The 22356-nt window shown below is 45.5% G+C and overlaps 1 protein-coding gene and 1 long non-coding RNA gene across 2 annotated transcripts in view; one reads left to right on the plus strand and one right to left on the minus strand.

Annotated features, from left to right (window-relative positions):
* Positions 1–4011, minus strand: part of LOC311110826 (insulin-degrading enzyme-like) — a 44135-nt gene extending 40124 nt beyond the window's left edge. The window contains exons 1-3 of the mRNA XM_084153406.1: positions 3912–4011; positions 2333–2517; positions 1647–1854 (exon numbers count right to left, since the gene is read on the minus strand). Coding sequence (XP_084009532.1) covers positions 1647–1854; positions 2333–2517; positions 3912–3997 — 479 coding nt within the window. The 5' untranslated portion in view covers positions 3998–4011. The remainder of the gene's footprint in view (positions 1–1646; positions 1855–2332; positions 2518–3911) is intronic.
* A 17667-nt stretch (positions 4012–21678) lies between these two features.
* On the plus strand, positions 21679–21962 carry LOC311110608. Its single transcript, XR_014610708.1, has 2 exons — positions 21679–21722; positions 21811–21962. It is a non-coding gene; the product is annotated as an uncharacterized lncRNA (long non-coding RNA).
* The last annotated feature ends 394 nt before the right edge of the window (positions 21963–22356 follow it).

The raw sequence follows: 22356 nt of genomic DNA on the forward strand, positions 1-22356 counted from the left end.
TCTGCATAAGGCTGTTCGTCAGCAGACTCAATAGACAGCAGTGACATTTGACAGATCTGTATGCAAAGCTATTTGAATGGCACTGAGGGAGAGCAACTGCCAAGCAAAGCAGAATGACTGCAATTAAGTGAATTAGCCAAAGTGAATGCCCTCCGCAGCTAGGCTTTGCATAGCCTGCAGCAACAGATTGTCAACATGCGTAGCTGGATGATTCAGAAATCTGAGATGTCACACAAGCATGTTGTCCAATTCTATATTCAAATGGCCCTATACACCTGTAATTACTCTTTTAGTAGCCCCATACACCCATTTTCAACAGCCATCCTTCATTTGTAGCACTATTCTATGAAGGTTCATGATATGGATTTAAAAATGGCTTCCAAAACCCAGATCATAGACTCCAGTGCTCCATTACTTTCATGCATTCCCAGCAGCACTATGGAACTATTAGGATGAGGAACTATGAGGCTTGAACAGGTGCTTCATAGACACTATTATTACAAAGCTTAACCCAAATCTACAGCTAGAAGTTATACTAGTACTCCATCCAAAATACATAATTTAGGCAACACACAGTGGCCATAATCGACTGAGGAAAGGCTGGTGTTCTAAAAAGGCCTCATCATTCAAGATGGGGAACCTTACTAAACCTGAAGCTTCCCCATCCAATTATTTGTATGCTAACAGTAACCCTTCCACCTTATCCACACCTAGTTAAGATGTGAGAGCTAAAGAAACTGATCTCATTCTATCCTTGAGGTCTCAGGTACTGGTAGGGGTGAAATTGACACTGGGACAGGTAACTGGAGACTGGGGGATGTGTCCTGGTGGCTCTCTGGGATTAACACCTGTGCTGCGTTCAGTAAATGTTTACGTTCTGGAACGTTCAATTGAACGCAAAGGGTGCTGCACTGAACAACCAATTGAAAAACTTTGAGGGGTTGGATTGTGGAACGCTGACAGCATTACTACGGCCATTTAAATATGTCGTCACTCATTGCTTCAGCCACACCCACCAAACAGGCGCAAACATACCTCAAAGTCTGTTCAAGAACATACAAGAACGTTTTAGGGAAACGTGTTGTTCAGTGCAAACCTTTCCGCAACATAGCAAACGTTCAAGCAAACTGAACGCACCTCAGGTAGACCCAGGGGATGGATCACATATTAATATTTAGAGAACACACACAGACTACACACATCATGTGGCCCTATAGAACTAGAGTAGTTCACTATCAAACAGAGAAAAACAACAGACCAGAGACGGCTCAGTTGAGAATGTAAATCAAACTTATTTTATACCACTTCTCCGCCAACTAGAGGCCAGTCCAGTTTGGGAGGGATCTTACAGCAACATAAATTGCTAGTCATGAGGAAAATCATAATATTTCATACACAGACAGCCTAATTGAGTCACAGTGGCACATCCAAGCTGTCAAAATGGGAGAGTCATGGGAGAATTTCTACTTTGACATAACCTGGGTCATATTCAAAAAGCACCAAACGGAAGAAAGCAAACTGAAACGGGGAGGGGCTACCTGAACTTGTCCAATAAAAAACGCTTGTTGTCCAATAAGTAAAGTTAATTTTGCAAAGACAAATTCTACATTGTGCCCTCATGAACTAGAGCCTGTTGGTTCACCCACCTGTCCAGTGCTCCCTCCAGGTGCTCATGGGATACGTCAAAGTAGTAGTTGGTGTGCTCTCCACTGGTGAAGGCATTGGAGCTGCCAGCATGCTCACTGAGAAACTGGCTGTACTCATTCTCCTTGGGGTACTTCTCTGTGCCCAAGAACAGCATGTGTTCGCAGAAGTGGGCAATGCCTGATATGTTCCCTGGGTCCGACAAAGAACCTGAGGTGGCAGACATAAGTGTCGAACACAGATAATCAGTATGTTTATTTGCTTCCACACACTGCTGCTCATAAAGTAATACAAAGTTAATTGATGTTTAGTTGCTGGCAGCCATAACACTGGAGAGATGCTGTTTTATCCACAAAGACACTAAAGGATTCAAGCTGTCAGGCTAGCATGGTTCAAATCCTGTTAAAGAGATTATGTGGTACTTTTGTGATTTTTGTGAATTTCTCCTATTTTGTGAATTTGGGGCTTGAAACAAATAAATAAAGACACAGATAAAGAGAGGTAACATTTAAGGAGAGATAGGGTTCGCTATGGGATGAAAATGTATACACTCACTTACTGTAAGTCTCTCTGGATAAGAGGGTCTGCTAAATGACTAAAATGTAAATGAGAGAGGTCCTGGTATTGAGAATGGGGCTGGGAGGCTGCCTGATGCCTAGGCTAGAGGTGGAGGGGGTGAATACTGTACCTATGTTGACGTCCAGCCCTGCTGACGACTTGTCTGTGGTGGGGTCACTGATGAGCACGGCCTTCAGGCCATTGGTGAACTCCAGACCCCTGTAGACCCGCTTGTCCTCTGGAGAGCGGACAATCTCACTGACCACCCTCTTCACGGCAGGGTCTGTCATTCTGAGGGGCAGAGATGACTCAAGCCTGTACAACACAGGGGATAATGCTGTTATTATTCTACCCACTACTTATCAATTGACTAAACAAGCCATCTACAGACAGATGGAAGTTACAATGATTGTTTTTAACATGTAGGGGGGGAATGTATATTGGCGAGCATTCTGAGTGATGCAAGGTAGATGGACTGCCCAAACTGAAGTGCCATATTTAGACCCCAAATTGGCAGTGCCCTCAATGAAGGTAGAGGACAGACTGCCCTAGGGTGGTATTTGGTATTTTATTAGGATCCCCATTAGCTGTTGCAAAAGCAGCAGCTACTCTTCCTGGTGTCCACACAAAACATGACATAATACAGAACATTAATAGACAAGAACAGAAGGACAGAACTACATACTTTTTCTTTTTTTTTTCAAGACACAGGTAGCCTACATATCAATACATACACAGAAACTATCTAGGTCAAATAGGGGATAGGCGTTGTGCCGTGAGGTGTTGCTTTATCCGTTTTTTCCTAAACCATGTTTGCTGTTTATTTGAGCAATATGAGATGGAACGGAGTTCCATGCAATAATGTCTCTATATAATACTGTACGCTTTCTTGAATTTGGTCTGGATTTGGGGCCTGTGAAAGGTGGCTGAGCAGACGCCAGCATTCAGTCAACAGAAGAACAGCGGACCAATAGTACCGTGCACACAAGCGCGTCAGTCAATTAATTCAACAGGCAGATATGCAGAATTGTATAGGTTGGAAATAAAGTTTAAATACCTGGGTCTATCCGGGTATATCACCCAGTCCACTATGAAAACAACAGCAAACAAATGGATTGTTTGTTTGTTTGTTACTAACAACACTCCTCAATAAAGTAACAATTTACCGTTAAACAGATGTTGGCAAACAGCTCTGTACACCAAGTAAACAAAATATATTAGCTAGCTTCTGGTTTACTACAAGTTAACCTACTTTGTTACAATATAGCTAGTCACATTTAATTTGTTCACAGCACGAGTGTATTCTTCCTAGGCTGGTTTGAGTTTGCAAATTAGCCGCACTGGGATAGCCGAGTGCAACCAGCAGAGATTAACCTCATTAACTGGCTAGCCGGAGTCCTACTAGCTAGCTAAATTTTGTGCGTAGCTGGTGCATCCAGGTGAGGTAGCTAGACTGGCTGGTTATAAATGAAGTGCATAGATTTTTCCTTGGTTAGCTAGCTACCAAAGATGATTTGCTACCTTGTGTACTGTTACGTAGCTAGCTGCTAATGCTATTATGCTAATGCTTAGTCAGCCCGCGCTAGCTAGGTAGCAAAGCTACCTACTGTGTCATTCTGTGGCAAAATAACGTTACAGTTAGCTGGTTAATTATTAGCTAATTTCATTAGGGTTTTTAAAGTGGATAGTATCTGACATTTAACACTCACTTAAAATGTTGATTAAAGTACAAACTATTCCCCGCAACCAGAAGCTGTCTCGTAAACTGGGCCGGTCGGCTAAAACATTGCAGCATACTTCAGATAGACAAATCAGAGAAACCTTAACCACAGAGTTTCTAAACCCAGAGGCACAACATCGCGAGACTTCCGGGAACGCTTGCGAAACAGATCACGCTGGGGTTTGAGAAGTCAATGAGCGAAGTGAAACATTCTTCCTTAATTGTTAATTTTCTCGAAGTCTAAAGGCACAACCTAGGTTCAAGCAAATGTCTTAAGTATTTGAACATGTTATAACTCCAAACTCGTTAAAGTGACAAACTGACACATTTTCATTTTCGTCAAAAACAACTTTATATCGAAGTGCCTTTGATTTGACGGTCTGCACATGCGCAGTTCGGCGATGACGTGTTTCTATTCATGAATTTTGCTAGCCAACATCGTCTTCAAGTGTAATCGGGGATTTCTATTGGAGAAGCAGATTTAGCCTATCTTCATACTGTACTGTCTTTGCCTTCACGGCACCATGTTGTAATTGACAAATGCAATCGACGCCAGAGATTCACGTAATCGGTAATGAATTGTGTGATTTATTTAATATCAGGGGTATTTACTCAAATGCAAGACTATTATTTTAGAGTAACAACACATACAACATGTGGACAAGTATGGTTTTGAATGATGTGCCTGTTTGGATGAATCCACTTCTTTCCTAATGTGCCCATCTACTATCAGTTCATCGCACATAAATGACACTAAAACAAACAATAAATAGTACTTATACCGGTATACAGTGGCAGCTAGAGTAAAGACTCTCCATTCAGTGGAGCAGTGGAGCTTGTATGCAAAGAGATTAGCTAAATCATTCCCAATACAGTTATTGATGAATTTCCAATATCCTTAGCATATTGAACTGTCACTTTAGAATTTGGATCAACTCAGGATTATGCTGTGTAGTGGGGTGGTTTAGCAAATCCCTTGTGCACTTTGTGATTAAAGTACCAAATTTGACACATATGTAGATTTATGTAACATGAAAATATTTCAAAAAGGAGCCACCTCAGATTTGGCCACTGGAGGGCAAACTCTGTAATACATGTTATATTTCTGAAGACTGAAAAAAAACATCACATTTGGCACAGAGGTATACATGTATCCTGAAAATATTTAGATATGGAGCCACCACAGATTTGGGGGCCCCTGGGTGTCCTGGCAGTCAATTTACGAAATGGCCACAGACTAGATGTCTTCACGGGTCCACCCGAACCCGAATACCCGAGACCTGACCCCGGACCCGAGCAGGTCCGGGTCCATAATTCTAACTTTTTGGACCCCGAGAAGAATAAAATTTTACAGTTCAGATGACCTATTTTGAGATGAGCACACCTAATTTGGCACAAAGGTCGATTTAGGTACCCTGAAAAGATTTAGATATGCAGCCCCACATATTTAAAATGTGTTAATCAGATGCTTCTGAAACAACAGGTGTGGACTAACAGTGAAATGCTTACTTACGGGCCCTTCCCAACAATGCGGAGAGAAAGAAAATAAATAACAGAAAAGTAAAACACGTAACAATAAAAGTAATAATAGATACACAATGAGTAAAGATAACTTGGCTATATACAAGGGGTACCAGTGCAGAGTCGATGTGCAGGGGTACGAGGTAATTGAGGTAGATATGCACATAATACTAGGAATAAAGTGACAGATAGTAAACAGTAGCAGCAGTGTATGTGATGAGTCAAAAAGGTTAGTGCAAAAAGGGTCAATGCAGATAGTCCGGGTAGCTATTTGGTTAACTGTTTAACTATTTAACAGTCTTATGGCTTGGGAGTAGAAGCTGTTCAGGGACCGGTTTCAGACTTTGTGCATCGGGACCGCTTGCATAGAGAACAGTCTATGACTTGGGTGGCTGGAGTCTTTGACCATTTTTTGGGCCTTCCTCTGACACCACCTGCTATAGAGGTCCTGGATGGCAGGGAGCTCGGCCCCAGTGATGTACTGGGCTGTACGCACCACCCAGTTGCAGAGGGAGGTTTTTAGTCCCAGGGTCCTTAGCTTAGGGATGAGCTTGGAGGGCACTATGGTGTTGAACGCTGCACTGTAGTCAATGAACAACATTCTCACGTAGGTGTTCCTTTTGTCCAAGTGGGAAAGGGTAGTGTGGAGTAATAGAGATTACGTCATCTGGGGATATGTTGGGGTGGTATGCAAATTGGAGTGGGTCCAGAGTGTCTGGGATGATGATGTTGATGTGAGCCATCACCAGCCTTTCAAAGCATTTCATGGCTACAGATGTGAGTGCTACGGGGCGCTACTCATTTACACAGGTTACCTTGGCGTTCTTGGGCACAGGGACTATGGTGGTCTGCTTGAAGCATGTAGGTATTACAGACTGGGTCAGGGAGGTTGAAAATGTCAGTGAAGACACTTGCCAGCTGATCGGCGCATGCTCTGAGTACGTGTCCTGGTAGTCCGTCTGGCCCTGCGGCCTTGTGAATGTTAACCTGTTTAAAGGCATTACTCACATTGGCTATGGAGAGCGCGATCACTCAGTCATGCGTAAAAGCTGGTGCTCTCACGCATGGTTCAGTGTTGCTTGCCTCGAAGCGAGCATAGAAGGCATTTAGCTCGTCTGGTAGGCTTGCGTCACTGGGAAGCTCATGACTGGGTTTCCCTTTCCAATCCGTGATAGTTTGCAAGCCCTGCCACATCCGACGAACGTCAGAGCAGATGTAGTAGGACTCGATCTTAGTCCTATACTGACGTTTTGCCTGTTTTGTGTTTCGCCGGAGCGCATAGCGGGATTTCTTATAAGCGTCCGGGTTAGTGTCCTGCTCTTTGAAAGCGGCAGCTACATTTGGTCCCTGGGGGCAGCCATCTTACTAAATGGACTGTACCACATTAGTAAATAAATAAGCTATTTCAAGTATTTTGATAAGCTATTTCAAGTAAGCTATTTTAAGTAAATAGAAAAGCTATTTAAAGTATTTTGCTCTATGCGATCCAACCCGGAGTGAAGTTTAAAAAATAGGCTATAGTAGAATTTAACAGTAGAGCAGACAGTTATTTTCCATTGAAGTATATAGGCTAGGCTACTACTGTAAGTCTGAATCATAGAAATAGAATCTCATTCTAGTTCTGTGTTCTGAAAAGCCTACTGTAACCTGATTTCTAATTTCTCGAGTAGACAATGTTTCAGAATTCGCAGGCAGTGTAGCAATGCAAAACATTGTTTAATTAAAGTGTTCTGCCGGTCCACAACAACTTTTGACCAGTAGTGTATTATACATACATACATACATACATACATACATACATACATACATACATACATACATACATACATACATACATACATACATACATACATACATACATACATACATACATACATACATACATACATACATACATACATACATACATACATATAAACTCAGCAAAGAAAGAAACGTCCCTTTTTCAGGACCCTGTCTTTCAAAGATAATTTGTAAAAATCCAAATAACTTAACAGATCTTCATTGTAAAGGGTTTAAACACTGTTTCCAATGCTTGTTCAATGAACCATGAACATGCACCTATGGAACGGTATTTAAGACACTAACAGCTTACAGATGGTAGGCAATTAAAGTTACAGTTATGAAAACTTAGGACACTAAAGAGGCCTTTCTACTGACTCTGAAAAACACCAAAAGAAAGATGCCCAGGGTCCCTGCTCATCTGCGTGAACGTGCCTTAGGCATGCTGCAAGGAGGCATGAGGACTGCAGATGTGGCCAGGGCAATAAATTGCAATGTCCGTACTGTGAGACGCCTAAGACAGCGCTACAGGGAGACAGGACGGACAGCTGATTGTCCTCGCAGTGGCAGACCACGTTTAACAACACCTGCACAGGATTGGTACATCCGATCATTACACCTGCGGGACAGGTACAGGATGGCAACAACAACTGCCCGAGTTACACCAGGAACGCACAATCCCTCCATCAGTGCTCAGATTGTCCGCAATAGGCTGAGAGAGGCTGGACTGAGGGCTTGTAGGCATGTTGTAAGGCAGGTCCTCACCAGACATCACCGGCAACAACGTCGCCTATGGGCACAAACCCAGCGACGCTGGACCAGACAGGACTGGCAAAAAGTGCTCTTCACTGACGAGTCGCGGTTTTGTCTCACCAGGGGTGATGGTCGGATTCGCGTTTATCGTCGAAGGAATGAGCGTTACACCGAGGCCTGTACTCTGGAGCGGGATCGATTTGGAGGTGGAGGGTCTGTCAGGGTCTGTGGTGGTGTGTCACAGCATCATCGGACTGAGCTTGTTGTCATTTCAGGCAATCTCAACGCTGTGCGTCACAGGGAAGACATCCTCCTCCCTCATGTCGTACCCTTCCTGCAGGCTCATCCTGACATGACCCTCCAGCATGACAATGCCACCAGCCATACTGCTCGTTCTGTGCGTGATTTCCTGCAAGACAGGAATGTCAGTGTTCTGCCATGGCCACCGAAGAGCCCGGATCTCAATCCCATTGAGCACGTCTGGGACCTGTTGGATCGGAGGGTAGGGCTAGGGCCATTCCCCCCAGAAATGTCCGGGAACTTGCAGGTGCCTTGGGGGAAGAGTGGGGTAACATCTCACAGCAAGAACTGGCAAATCTGGTGCAGTCCATGAGGAGGAGATGCACTACAGTACTTAATGGAGCTGGTGTCCACACCATATACTGACTGTTACTTTTGATTTTGACCCCCCTTTTGTTCAGGGACACATTATTCAATTTCTGTTAGTCACATGTCTGTGGAACTTGTTCAGTTTATGTTTCAGTTGTTGAATCTTGTTATGTTCATACAAATATTTACACATTTTAAGTTTGCTGAAAATAAACACAGTTGACAGTGAGAGGATGTTTCTTTTTTTGCAGAGTTTATATACACTACCAGTCAAAAGTTTGGACACACCTACTCATTCCAGGGTTTTTCTTTATTTTTACTATTTTCTACATTGTAGAATAATAGTGAAGACATCAAAACAATGAAATAACACATATGGAATCATGTAGTAACCAAAAAATTGTTAAACAAATCAAAATATATTTTATATTTGACATTTTTCAAATAGCCACCCTGTTGCCTTGATGACAGCCTTGCACACTCTTGGCATTCTCTCAACCAGCTTCACCTGGAATGCTTTTCCAACAGTCTTGAAGGAGTTCCCACATATGCTGAGCACTTGTTGGCTGCTTTTCCTTCACTCTGCGGTCCGACTCATCCCAAACCATCTCAATTGGGTTGAGGTCGGGGGATTGTGGAGGCCAGGTCATCTGATGCAGCACTCCATCACTCTCCTTCTTGGTAAAATAGCCCTTACACAGCCTGGAGGTGTGTTAGGTCATTGTCCTGTTGAAAAACAAATGATAGTCCCACTAAGCCCAAACCAGATGGGATGGCGTAACGCTGTAGAATTCTGTGGTAGCCATGCTGGTTAGGTGTGCCTTGAATTCTAAATAAATCACAGACAGCGTCACCAGCAAAGCACCCCCACACCATAACACATCCTCCTCCATACTTTACGGTGGGAAATACATATGCGGAGATCATCCGTTCACCCACACCGCGTCTCACTAAGCCACGGCGGTTGGAACCAAAAATCTCAAATTTGGACTCCAGACCAAAGGACACATTTCCACCGGTCTAATGTCCATTGCTCGTGTTTTTTGGCCCAAGCAAGTCTCTTCTTCTTATTGGTGTCCATTATTAGTGGTTTCTTTGCAGCAATTCGATGATGAAGGCCTGATTCACACAGTCTCCTCTGAACAGTTGATGTTGAGATGGGTCTGTTACTTGAACTCTGTGAAGCATTTATTTGGGCTGCAATTTCTGAGGCTGGTAACTCTAATGAACTTATCCTCTGCAGCAGAGGTAACTCTGGGTCTTCCATTCCTGTGGCGGTCCTCATGAGAGACAGTTTCATCATAGCACTTGATGGTTTTTGCGACTGCATTTGAAGAAACGTTCAAAGTTCTTGAAATGTTCCGTATTGACTGACCTTCATGTCTTAAAGTAATGATGGACTGTTGTTTCCTCTTTGCTTATTTGAGCTGTTCTTGCCATAATATGGACTTGGTCTTTTACTAAATAGGGTTATCTTCTGTATACCCCCGCTACCTTGTCACAACACAACTGATTGGCTCAAACGCATTAAGAAGGAAATAAATTCCACAAATTAACTTTTAGGAAGTGTCACGATCGTTGAGAGACGGGTCAGACCAAGGCTCAGCGTGGTATGCATACATATTTATTAATGACGATAAACACTTGACAAACAACAAAAGCAACGTAACGTGAAGCTCAAACAATGGCTACACACTAACAAGCCAAACAGGAGTCAAGATACCACAATTAAGGTAGGCAACCAGGTTACCTAAGGATGATCCCCAATCAGAGACAACGAGCGACAGCTGCCTCTGATTGGGAATCACACCCGGCCAAACATAGAAATACACATACTAGATATACAACCTAGAAATACAATAACATAGAATTAACAGAAAACTCACACCCTGACCCAACCAACAAGAGTTATCTCGATCAGGGCGTGACAGGAAGGCACACCTGTTAATTTCGAGTCTCATAGCAAAGGGTCTGAATACTTATGCAAATAAGGTATTTCCGTTTTTTCTTTTTTATATATACACTTGCTAAAATTTCTAAAAACCTGTTTTCGCGTTTTCATTATGGGGTATTGTGTGTTGATTGATGAGGAAAAAATATATTTTAGAATAAGGCTGTAACGTAACAAAATGTGGAAAAAGTCAAGGGGTCTGAATACTTTCCGAATGCAATGTATATATTATTTGTTGTATTTTATTTCTACATTTCAATGATGCATCATCAACATAGCACCAGCTGTTTGTTCCACCTGTCCCGGTTTCTGAAAGGATGTGGACTGCAGTGTGAGGGGATCAGAGGCTCGTCTCGTAGGAGTACTGATTACTGCAGAGGTCTGGGGGTCTCTCAGACGCTTGTAATAGCAGCCGAAGCATCACCCAGGTGGGTGCTACACTTCGGTGGTGGATCTGTTCCAGCCTACCTACAGAGGAGGAGTAGCTGTGCACTTCAGAGACAGAGGTGCCTTATGAAGAGCTCTGGGCCTGCTGGTCTGACTAATGTTTCTCCCTCCCTGGGAGAAAGTGTGTACAGTATATCAGACAATATACCACGGGTATGATGCAAAAATAATTGTTTACTGTTCAATTTATGTTGGTAACCAGTTTATAATAGCAATAAGACACCTCAGGCAGTTGTGGTATATGGCCAATATACCACGGCTAAAGGCCGTATTCAGGCAGTCCGCTTTGCGTCGTGCGTAAGAACAGCCCTTAGCCATGGTATATTGGCCATTATAAACTGGGTGGTTCGAGCCCTGAATGCTGATTGGCTGAAAGCCGCGGTATATCAGACCGTATACCATTTACTGTTCTATTTATGTTGGTAACCAGTTACCAACATAAGTAAATATAACAGTAAACAAGTAGTTTTGCGTCATACACGTGGTATATTGTCTGATATACACACGGCTGGAATGCTGTTTGAGCCTATTAGCATCAAGGACGCAAACTACCCGGTTTATAATAAGTATTCACCCACCTTGGACTTTTCCACATTTTGTTGCATTATAAATTGGGATTGAAAATGGTTTAATTGGGATTTGTCAAAATAAACTGAACAAAAACATAAACGCAACATGCAACAATTTCAAAGACTTTACTGAGTTACAGTTCATAAGGAAATCAGTCAATATCCTTATGAGTCAGTGGTCCTCTGTAGCTCAGCTGGTAGAGCACGGCGCTTGTAACGCCAAGGTAGTGGGTTCGATCCCCGGGACCACCCATACACAAAAATGTATGCACGCATGACTGTAAGTCGCTTTGGATAAAAGCGTCTGCTAAATGGCATATTAATTAATTTAAAATTTAAATGAATTCATTAGGCCCTAATCTACAGATATGCATCTGTTGGTCACAGATCCCTTAAAATAAAGGTAGGGGTTTGGATCAGAAAAACAGACAGTATCTGGTGTGACCACCATTTGCCTCATGCAGCGAGACACATCTCCTTCGCATAGAGTTGATCAGGCTGTTGATTGTGGCCTGTGGAGTGTTGTCCCACTCCTCTTCCATGGCTGTGCGAATTTGCTGGATATTGGCGGGAACTGGAACACGCTGTCATACACATCGATCCAGAGCATGCCAAACACGCTCAATGGGTGACATGTCTGGTAAGTATGCAGGCCATGGAAGAACTAGGACATTTTCAGCTTCCAGGAATTGTGTACAGATCCTTGAGACATGGGGCTGTGCATTATCATACTGAAACATGAGGTGATGGCGGCGGATGAATGGCATGACAATGGGCCGCAGGATCTCGTCACGGTAATTCTGTGCATTCAAATTGCCATTGATAAAATGCAATTGTGTTGGTTGTCCATAGCTTATGCCTGCCTATACCATAACCCCACCACCACCATGGGGCACTCTGTTCACAACGTTGACATCAGCAAACCGCTCGCCCTCACGACACCATCTGCCCGGTACAGTTGAAACCGGGATTAATCCGTGAAGAGCACACTTCTCCAGCGTGCCAGTGGCCATCGAAGGTGAGCATTTGCCCATTGAAGTTGGTTACGATGCCAAACTGCAGTCAGGTCAAGACCCTGGTGAGGACAATGAGCACGCTTATGAGCTTCCCTGAGACGGATTCTGACAGTTTGTGTTGGTCTCAGACGATCCCGCAGGTGAAGAAGCCGGATGTGGAGGTCCTGGGCTGGCGTGGTTACATGTGGTCTGCGATTGTGAGACAACTTGGACGTACTGCCAAATTCTCTAAAATGAAGTTGGAGGCGATTTATGGTAGAGAAATAAACATTACATTCTCTGGCAACAGCGCTGGTGGACATTCCTGCAGTCAGCATGCCAATTGAACGCTCCCTCAAAACTTGAGACATCAGTGGCATTGGGTTGTGTGACAAAACTGCACTTTTTAGAATGGCCTTTTATTGTCCCCCAGCACAAGGTCCACCTGTGTAATGATCATGCTGTTTAATCAGCTTCTTGATACACAACACCTGTCAGGTAGATGGATTATCTTGGCAAAGGAGCAATGCTCACTAACAGGGATGTAAACAAATTTGTTCACAAAATTTGAGCAAAATATGCTTTTTGTGCATATGGACAATTTCTGGGATCTTTTATTTCAGCTGATGAAACATGGGACCATCAATTTACATGTTGCGTTTATATTTTTGTTCAGTATAATTTGTCAAAATAATCCATAATGTGAAAATTCTATAATTGTTTTATTAATTTATAAAAAATGTTTAACTCAAATATATAGCACACAAACCTCTGCCCAATGTAGGCACGATGTATACATGATGCAGGGGTCTACACACTCTACGGAGAAAGTAGATACGGAGCATAGCGCGGTGTTGCAATGTAGTTTTTCGTCACAAAAGAGGCGGCTCCTTGTAATACGCTCTGGCAGCTTTCTGATTAGATGAGGAACATGGCGGAAGCAGATGTTCTGTTTGAATCAGATGGTGCGTCGAGTCGAGATGAGAGTGAGAAGGATTGGATCACAGTGGTGAATACAAAAGGAAAAAAGAGAAGTGGTAGCGGAATCTAGTAAATCCAAACCTAGTTCTGATTCTTGTTTGGTCTAAGTGAGGGTTTTGGATTGATGGAGATACCTGGGAGGTCCGTTTGAAGTCTCTATGAAAATTGTGGATGCGTTAGATAAGGTGGCGTTGGTGAAAGTAACGAGAAGTGGGCTTATTTTGGTTTTCTGTGTATGCGTGGAACAGAAAGAGCGTGCTCTGCGCCTCAAGAAGTTATCGGATTGGAATGTATCATCTGTGAATCTTTGAAGCAGGGTGCCTATCAAGGGGGTTATCTCTGGGGTGGCACTATAAGTGAATGCAAAGGATATACAGTAAGGGAAAAAAGTATTTGATCCCCTGCTGATTTTGTATGTTTGCCCACTGACAAAGACATGATCAGTCTATAATTTTAATGGTAGGTTTATTTGAACAGTGAGAGAGAATAACAACAACAAAAATCCAGAAAAACGCATGTCAAAAATGTTATAAATTGATTTGCATTTTAATGAGGGAAATAAGTATTTGACCCCTCTGCAAAACATGACTTAGTACTTGGTGGCAAAACCCTTGTTGGCAATCACAGAGGTCAGATGTTTCTTGTAGTTGGCCACCAGGTTTGCACACATCTCTGGAGGGATTTTGTCCCACTCCTCTTTGCAGATCTTCTCCAAGTCATTAAGGTTTCGAGGCTGATGTTTGGCAACTCGAACCTTCAGCTCCCTCCACAGATTTTCTATGGGATTAAGGTCTGGAGACTGGCTAGGCCACTCCAGGACCTTAATGTGCTTCTTCTTGAGCCACTCCTTTGTTGCCTTGGCCATGTGTTTTGGGTCATTGTCATGCTGGAATACCCATCCACGACCCATTTTCAATGCTCTGGCTGAGGGAAGGAGGTTCTCACCCAAGATTTGACGGTACATGGCCCCGTCCATCGTCCCTTTGATGCGGTGAAGTTGTCCTGTCCCCTTAGCAGAAAAACACCCCCAACGCACAATGTTTCCACCTCCCTGTTTGAAGGTGGGGATGGTGTTCTTGCGGTCATAGGCAGCATTCCTCCTCCTCCAAACACGGCGAGTTGAGTTGATGGCAAAGAGCTCGATTTTGGTCTCATCTGACCACAACACTTTCACCCAGTTCTCTCTGAATAATTCAGATGTTCATTGGCAAACTTCAGACGGGCCTGTATATGTGCTTTCTTGAGCAGGGGGACCTTGCGGGCGCTGCAGGATTTCAGTCCTTCACGGCGTAGTGTGTTACCAATTGTTTTCTTGGTGACTTTGGTCCCAGCTGCCTTGAGATCATTGACAATATACTCCTGTGTAGTTCTGGGCTGATTCCTCACCGTTCTCATGATCATTGCAACTCCACAAGGTGAGATCTTGCATGGAGCCCCAGGCCGAGGGAGATTGACAGTTCTTTTGTGTTTCTTCCATTTGCGAATAATCGCACCAACTGTTGTCACCTTCTCACCAAGCTGCTTGGCGATGGTCTTGTAGCCCATTCCAGCCTTGTGTAGGTCTACAATCTTGTCCCTGACATCCTTGGAGAGCTCTTTGGTCTTGGCCATGGTGGAGAGTTTGGAATCTGATTGATTGATTGCTTCTGTGGACAGGTGTCTTTTATACAGGTAACAAGCTGAGATTAGGAGCATTCCCTTTAAAAGTGTGCTCCTAATCTCAGCTTGTTACCTGTATAAAAGACACCTGGGTGTCACGATCGTCATACATAGAGGAGGAGGACCAAGGCGCAGCGTTGAATGTGAACATAATATTTATTTGAATGATCACCCGATCAAAACAACAAAACAACGACGTGACAGTCGACGGTCAATATACAACCAAACACGAACAAAAACCCACAACACCCACAGGAAAACATACAGATTAAATATGGCTCCCAATCAGAGATAACGAGCCGACAGCTGACACTCGTTACCTCCGATTGGGAGTCATTGACCAAACATAGAAATGCACCCAACAGAAATACAAACATAGAAATACACCCAAATAATGAACACACCCTGGCTCACTATACAGAGTCCCGGAGCCAGAGCGTGACAGTCCCCCCCCCTAAAGGCGCGGACTGCGACCGCGCCTCAATACGGGCTAAACAAGGGAGGGCTGGGTGGGCACACCTCCTCGGCGGTGGCTCTGGCTCCGTCCTTGATCCCCACCTCCTCTCCAACCCCCCAAAGTACCCCTGGTCCTGTCCAGCCCCGCTGGCCGGAGCCGGACCGACGACACGCGCCCCTGGCCTGATGCGTGGAGGAGGAACGGGCCGGACCGGGCTGACGACGCGCACCACTGACCTGGTGCGGGGAGCTTGGATGGGCCGAACTGGGCTGGTGCGGAGAGCAGGAACGGGCCGGACAGGGCTGACGAAACGCACCACAGACTTGGTGCGGAGAACAGGCACGGGCCGTGCCGGACTGACGCCGCACCCCACTGGCTTGGTGTGGGGAGCAGGAGCGGACCGAGCCGGGCTGTCGAAGCGCACCCCTGACTTGGTGCGGGGAGCAGGAACGGGACGAGCCGGGCTGGCGACGCGCACCACAGACCTGGTGCGGAGAGCAGGAACGGGCAGAGCCGGGCTGACGAGACGCACCACAGACTTGATGCGGGGAGCAGGAATGGGCCGGACTGGGCTGGCGACGCGCACCACAGACCTGTTGCGGAGAGCAGGAACGGGCAGAGCCGGGCTGACGAGACGCACCACAGACTTGATGCGGGGAGCAGGAACGGGCCGGACTGGACTGACGACGCACACCACTGGCTTGGTGCGGGAAGCTTGGATGGGCCGGACTGTACTGGGGACACACACCACTGGCCCCACACCGGGATCTGGAACGGGCCGGACCGGACTGGCAACACACGCCAGTACCTCTCGCCGTGCCTCCACTTCCTCCATCCCCTCTTTGACCAGTGGCCCCCGTAACCCGGCGGCCTTCTCCAGCAACCCACTGGGCCGCTCTATCGCGGCCTCCTGCTGGTCCGACGTCTCGAGCCCCCCCCTAAAAATTTTCGGGGCGTCTCTCCTACCCGTGGACCAGGTCTCCATAGACCTCGCCAGCCTCTCGCCCTTCTGCCATAGCGTCAAGCCCTTCTCCTCCTCACTCGGCTTGACCCAGTCCAGGAGGCGAAGGAGATCTGTGAGGGATCTCCCTGGCGACGGCTCCTGGACACGCTGCTTGGTCCCATCTTGGTGGGTTTTTCTGTCACGATCGTCATACATAGAGGAGGAGGACCAAGGCGCAGCGTTGAATGTGAACATAATATTTATTTGAATGATCACCCGATCAAAACAACAAAACAACGACGTGACAGTCGACGGTCAATATACAACCAAACACGAACAAAAACCCACAACACCCACAGGAAAACATACAGATTAAATATGGCTCCCAATCAGAGATAACGAGCCGACAGCTGACACTCGTTACCTCCGATTGGGAGTCATTGACCAAACATAGAAATGCACCCAACAGAAATACAAACATAGAAATACACCCAAATAATGAACACACCCTGGCTCACTATACAGAGTCCCGGAGCCAGAGCGTGACACTGGGAGCCAGAAATCTTTCTGATTGAGAGGCGGTCAAATACTTATTTACCTCATTAAAATGCCAATCAATTCATAAAATGTGTTAATTGCATGTAGACGGAAGGAGTATCGTATGTCAGCTGAGCCTAAATGCTGCAATTGTGGTGAGAAGAGAAAGGAGTGATGTTGAAGAAATAATGGTAGAAGGAGTAGAGACCAGTAAATATTCCTTGTCAGAGGGATCCTGACATGTTGCATGGTAAGAAGTTGGACTTTGTAGCGTTTATTGCATTGGTTATCAATTGCACAGCGCGAACAGAGAGAAAATCGTAGAAAATAGTCATAGTTTTGAGCGCGGATTAACATTTTTGGGGACTCAGGGATTTTATAGCAGAGACATTACAAGGACTCCTGACGATGAATGCTCCGTACTCAAAGGCCCCTGAGCCTGGGTAGGGTGTGATTTGAACTGTGACTGAAGGAGTGGGATGGTTTTTTATTTATTATTTCTTTGTATTTTGTCGGGCCCCCCTCCACCCTCTTTTCCGCAATGGAATATTTTTGTTTCACTACTCCGTACAGTAGGTGGTGGGAATACACCAATAGGTTGTAGTCTGCCATACAATGTTGAAGAAGAAGCAGCAGAAGAAGAAGAAGCTCCAGCATTGCACGTACTTCTGTGCAACCTGAAAATGGAGACGTGCCGTATCATTCCTTGCGGAGCCGTGGGGGCAGTGTTCTCGCTTGGTCCTTGATCCGATCTATAGGCTATGCATCAAAGTAGCATATTCTGCATTGATAACCAAATATGATCTCAGTGACTGTTGTGGCCTTATTAGAATCCCCCCCAAAAGGTATTTTGTTGAGAAGTAATAGCTAACTACTGCTACACGGTAAAAACAGCTGGCATACATGGTCCTTTCCTCCGTGATTTTATTTTTAGCCGATATAGGAGCAAATACATTGAAGCAGCATATCAAATTGGGATAATGTTGTAGGTTACACTGGTGAGTAGGCTATAATATTTGCCAGGGCTAATTATTTATCAATCTTATTATTTCACATGGGGGAGATGTGGGAAGCTAAAAAGGCTAGCTTGCTTGCTGTTTTTAGCCAGCCAGCTTGCTAGCAAGCTGCTAGCAGAGTAACCTACAGCCTATTGGATATCAGAGCGGTGGTAACTCACCAGTATTACGACCAGGAATACGACTTTCCCGAAGCAGATCCTTTGTTTGCTCTCCCCAGGGCAATTGAACTGATTCCAGCGGCTGACCCAAAACATCGCCGGCAGAGGAGAGGCACTCGGAGCGGCCTGCTGGTTCGACTTAGGAGGCGCGCACACCACCCACAGCTTCCAAGTATACTACTCGCTAATGTTCAGTCTTTGGATAACAAGATCGATGAGCTCAGGGCAAGGATTTCTTTCCAGAGAGACATGTAAAATACTTTGTTTCACGGAAAATATGGCTCTCTGGGGATATTCTGTCGAAATCGGTCCAGCCAGATGGGTTCTCAGTTCATCGTGCAGACAGAAATAAATATCTCTCCGGGAAGAAGAAGGGCGGAGGTGTGTGCTTCACGATTAATGACTCATGGTGTAATTGTAGTAACATACAGGAACTCAAGTCCTTTTGTTCACCCGACCTAGAATACCTCACAATCAAATGCCGACCGTATTATCTCCCAAGATAATTTTATTTGGTTATAGTCACGGCCGTGTATATCCCCCCTCAAGCCTATACCACGACAGCCCTCAAAGAGGCTGCATTTATTGGAGCCGGGGATTTTAACAAAGCAAAGTTGAGGACAAGGCTGCCAAAGTTCTATCAACATATCGACTGTTGTACTTGGGCTGCTAAAATCCTCAACCATTGCTATTCGAACTTCCGGGATGGTTATAAGGCCCTCCCCCGCCCTGCTTTCGGCAAATCTGACCACGACTCCATTTTGATCCTCCCTTCCTATAGGCAGAAACTCAAACAGGAAGTACCCGTGCTAAGGACTATTCAACACTGGTCTGACCAATCGGAATCCACGCTTGAAGATTGTTTTGATCACGCGGACTGGGATATGTTCCGGGTAGCTTGCAAAAATAATTTAGACGAATACACTGAAACGGTGACTGAGTTTATCAGGAAGTGTATAGGTGATGTTGTGCCCACTGTGACTATTAAACCTACCCTAAACAGAAACCGTGAATGGATGGCAGCATTCACGCAAAACTGAAAGCGCGAACCACCGCATTTAACCATGGCAAGGTGACTGGGAATATGGCAGAATACAAACAGTGTAGCTACTCACTCCGCAAGGCAATTAAACTGGCAAAACATCAGTATAGAGACAAAGTGGAGTCACAATTCAACGTCTCAGACACGAGACGTATGTGACAGGGTCTACAGACAATCACGGACTACAAAAGGAAAACCAGCCACGTCGCCAACACCGAAGTCTCGCTTCCAGACAAGCTAAACACCTTCTTCGCCCGCGTTGAGGATAATAGAGTGCCACCGACGAGGCCCACTACCAAGGACTGTGGCCTCTTCTTCTCCGTGGCCAACGTGAGTAAGACATTTAAGCATGTTAACCCCCGCAAGACTGCCGGCCTAGACGGCATCCCTAGCCGCATCCTCAGAGCATGCGCAGACCAGCTGGCTGGTGTGTTTACGGACATATTCAATCTCTCCCTTTCCCAGTCTGCTGTCCCCACATGGTTCAAGATGGCCACCATTGTTCCTGTACCCAAGAAAGCAAAGGTAACTGAACTAAATGACTATCGCCCCATAGCACTCACCTCTGTCATCATGAAGTGCTTTGAGAGACTAGTCAAGGATCATATCTCCTCTACCTTAGCTGTCACCCTAGACCCACTTCAATTTGCTTACCGCCCCAATAGATCCACAGACATCACACTGCCCTATCCCATCTGGACAAGAGGAATACCTATGTAAGAATGCTGTTCATTGACTATAGCTCAGCATTCAACACCATAGTACCCTCCAAGCTCATCATTAAGCTCGAGGCCCTGGGTCTGAACCCCGCCCTGTGCAACTGGGTCCTGGACTTCCTGACGGCCGCCCCCAGGTGGGTCCTCAACACTGGGGCCCCACAAGGGTGCGTGCTCAGCCCCCTCCTGTACTCCCTGTTCACCCATGACTGCGTGGCCAAGCACACCTCCAACTCAATCATCAAGTTTGCAGACGACACAACAGTAGTAGGCTTGATTACCAACAATGACGAGACAGCCTACAGGGTGGTGAGGGCTCTGGGAGTGTGGTGCCAGGAAAATAACCTCTCACTCAACGTCAACAAAACAAAGGAGATGATCGTGGACTTCAGGAAACAGCAGAGGGTGCACCCCCCTATCCACATCGACGGGACCGTAGTGGAGAAGGTGGAAAGCTTCAAGTTCCTTGGCGTACACATCACTGACAAACTGAAATGGTCCACCCACGCAGGTCCACCCTCAGGAGGCTGAAGAAATTTGGCTTGGCACCTAAGACCCTCACAACCTTTTACAGATGCACAATTGAGAGCATCCTGTCGGGCTGTATCACCACCTGGTAAGGCAACCGCCTGCAACCGCAGGGATCTCCAAAGGGTGGTGCGGTCTGCTGAATGTATTGCCGGGGGCAAACTACCCGCCCTCCAGGACACCTACAGCGCCCGATGTCACAGGAAGGCCAAAAAGATCATCAAGGACATCAACCACCCGAGCCACTGCCTGTTCACCCCGCTATCATCCAGAAGGCGAGGTCAGTACAGGTGCGTCAAAGTTGGGACCGAGAGAATGAAAAACAGCTTCTATCTCAAGGCCATCAGACTGTTAAATAGCCATCACTAGCACATTACAGGCTGCTGCTGCCTATTGAAATCACTGGCCACTTTAAGAAATGGAACACTAGTCACTTTAATAATGTTTACATATCTTGCACTACTCATCTCATATGTATATACTGTATTCTATAATATTCTACTGTATCTTAGTCCATGCCGCTCTGTCATTGCTTGTCCATATATGTATATATTCTTAAATTCCATTCCTTGCTTAGATTTGTGTGTATTGGGTATATGTTGTGAAATTGTTAGATATTACTTGTTAGAAGCACAAGCATTTTGCTACACCCGCAATAACATCTGCTAAACACGTGTATGTGACACATATTTGATTTGATTTGATTTGAATGGATGGAGTGGGCTTCCTCACTCCATCAACCATATGGGTCAGTCAGCGTGGACCATCAACCATACGGGTCAGTCAGTGTGCGTCAACACTGCATCTACTTCTTCAGTTATATCATTTGCACTCACTTCTAGCGCCATTCCAGAGATAACCTGTTATGTGGGCAGCTTGTCTCTCCCTTTTCTGTTTCCCTTCCTCCTTGTTTTGTCCCCTCTTTTTCTGTTGTATGTGTGTTTGTCCCCTTTATGTGGGTGTGTCTGGAGTGGATCAGGGGGCGTGCTCAGGATCTGCCTCTCCTGTGCAGCTGCGGGTTGTTTCCAGTGATTCCTGCCTACGCAGCTGCATCCTATTCTCTCATCAACCTGCACTACTTATTCCTGGGCATGGCTCTCCACCGGCGCCAGATCGTTGTTCTTACCAGAGCGGTAACTTGGCTCACCAGTAAAGTTATTTTGTCTTTGTCTTCAGCCTGGCTCTCCACTCTCCTTAACCTGTCATTTGTTTTGTCTTTAGTTTCGGACATACCTCCCAACCTGCCTGCCTGCCTGCCTGCCTGCCTCAGCCTCTCCTTCCTCCGGAGCCGACTAGCCCACTCTGTTCCTTTACTTCAGTTGTTTTTGGACTAAGACAATTTTTACTTTTATTAAATATTTTTGTTTCTTCCACTCCCTTTGTCGTGTTGTTTCTCTGAGTGCTGGGTTGAACCATAGCCTAACAGAACGATCTGGCCATGGACCCAACAGAGAAACAGCACGGGGCAAACAAAGACAGCTTCCAACAAGCTATCCAGGCTCAAGGAACGTTGCTAGGACAGCATGACCAGTTGATTCGGACTCTGGTGGAAGATAATCATCAACTGCTGAACCAGGTGACTCAGTTAACTACACACGTCTCTAAATTGTCTGTTATCAGTTCTCCATCTCTCTCTGACCCCCAGTTTGATGCACCCCAAGTTGTTTCCTCGGACACTAGGCAGGCTTCGTTCCGTCGGGAACCCCCTGTCACGTCGCCTGAACCGTTCAATGGAGAATTGGACAAGTGCCGGGGATTTTTGCTTCA

This window comes from Coregonus lavaretus (assembly GCF_964263955.1).
Source record: "Coregonus lavaretus genome assembly, chromosome: 36".
Lineage (NCBI taxonomy): Eukaryota > Metazoa > Chordata > Actinopteri > Salmoniformes > Salmonidae > Coregonus > Coregonus lavaretus.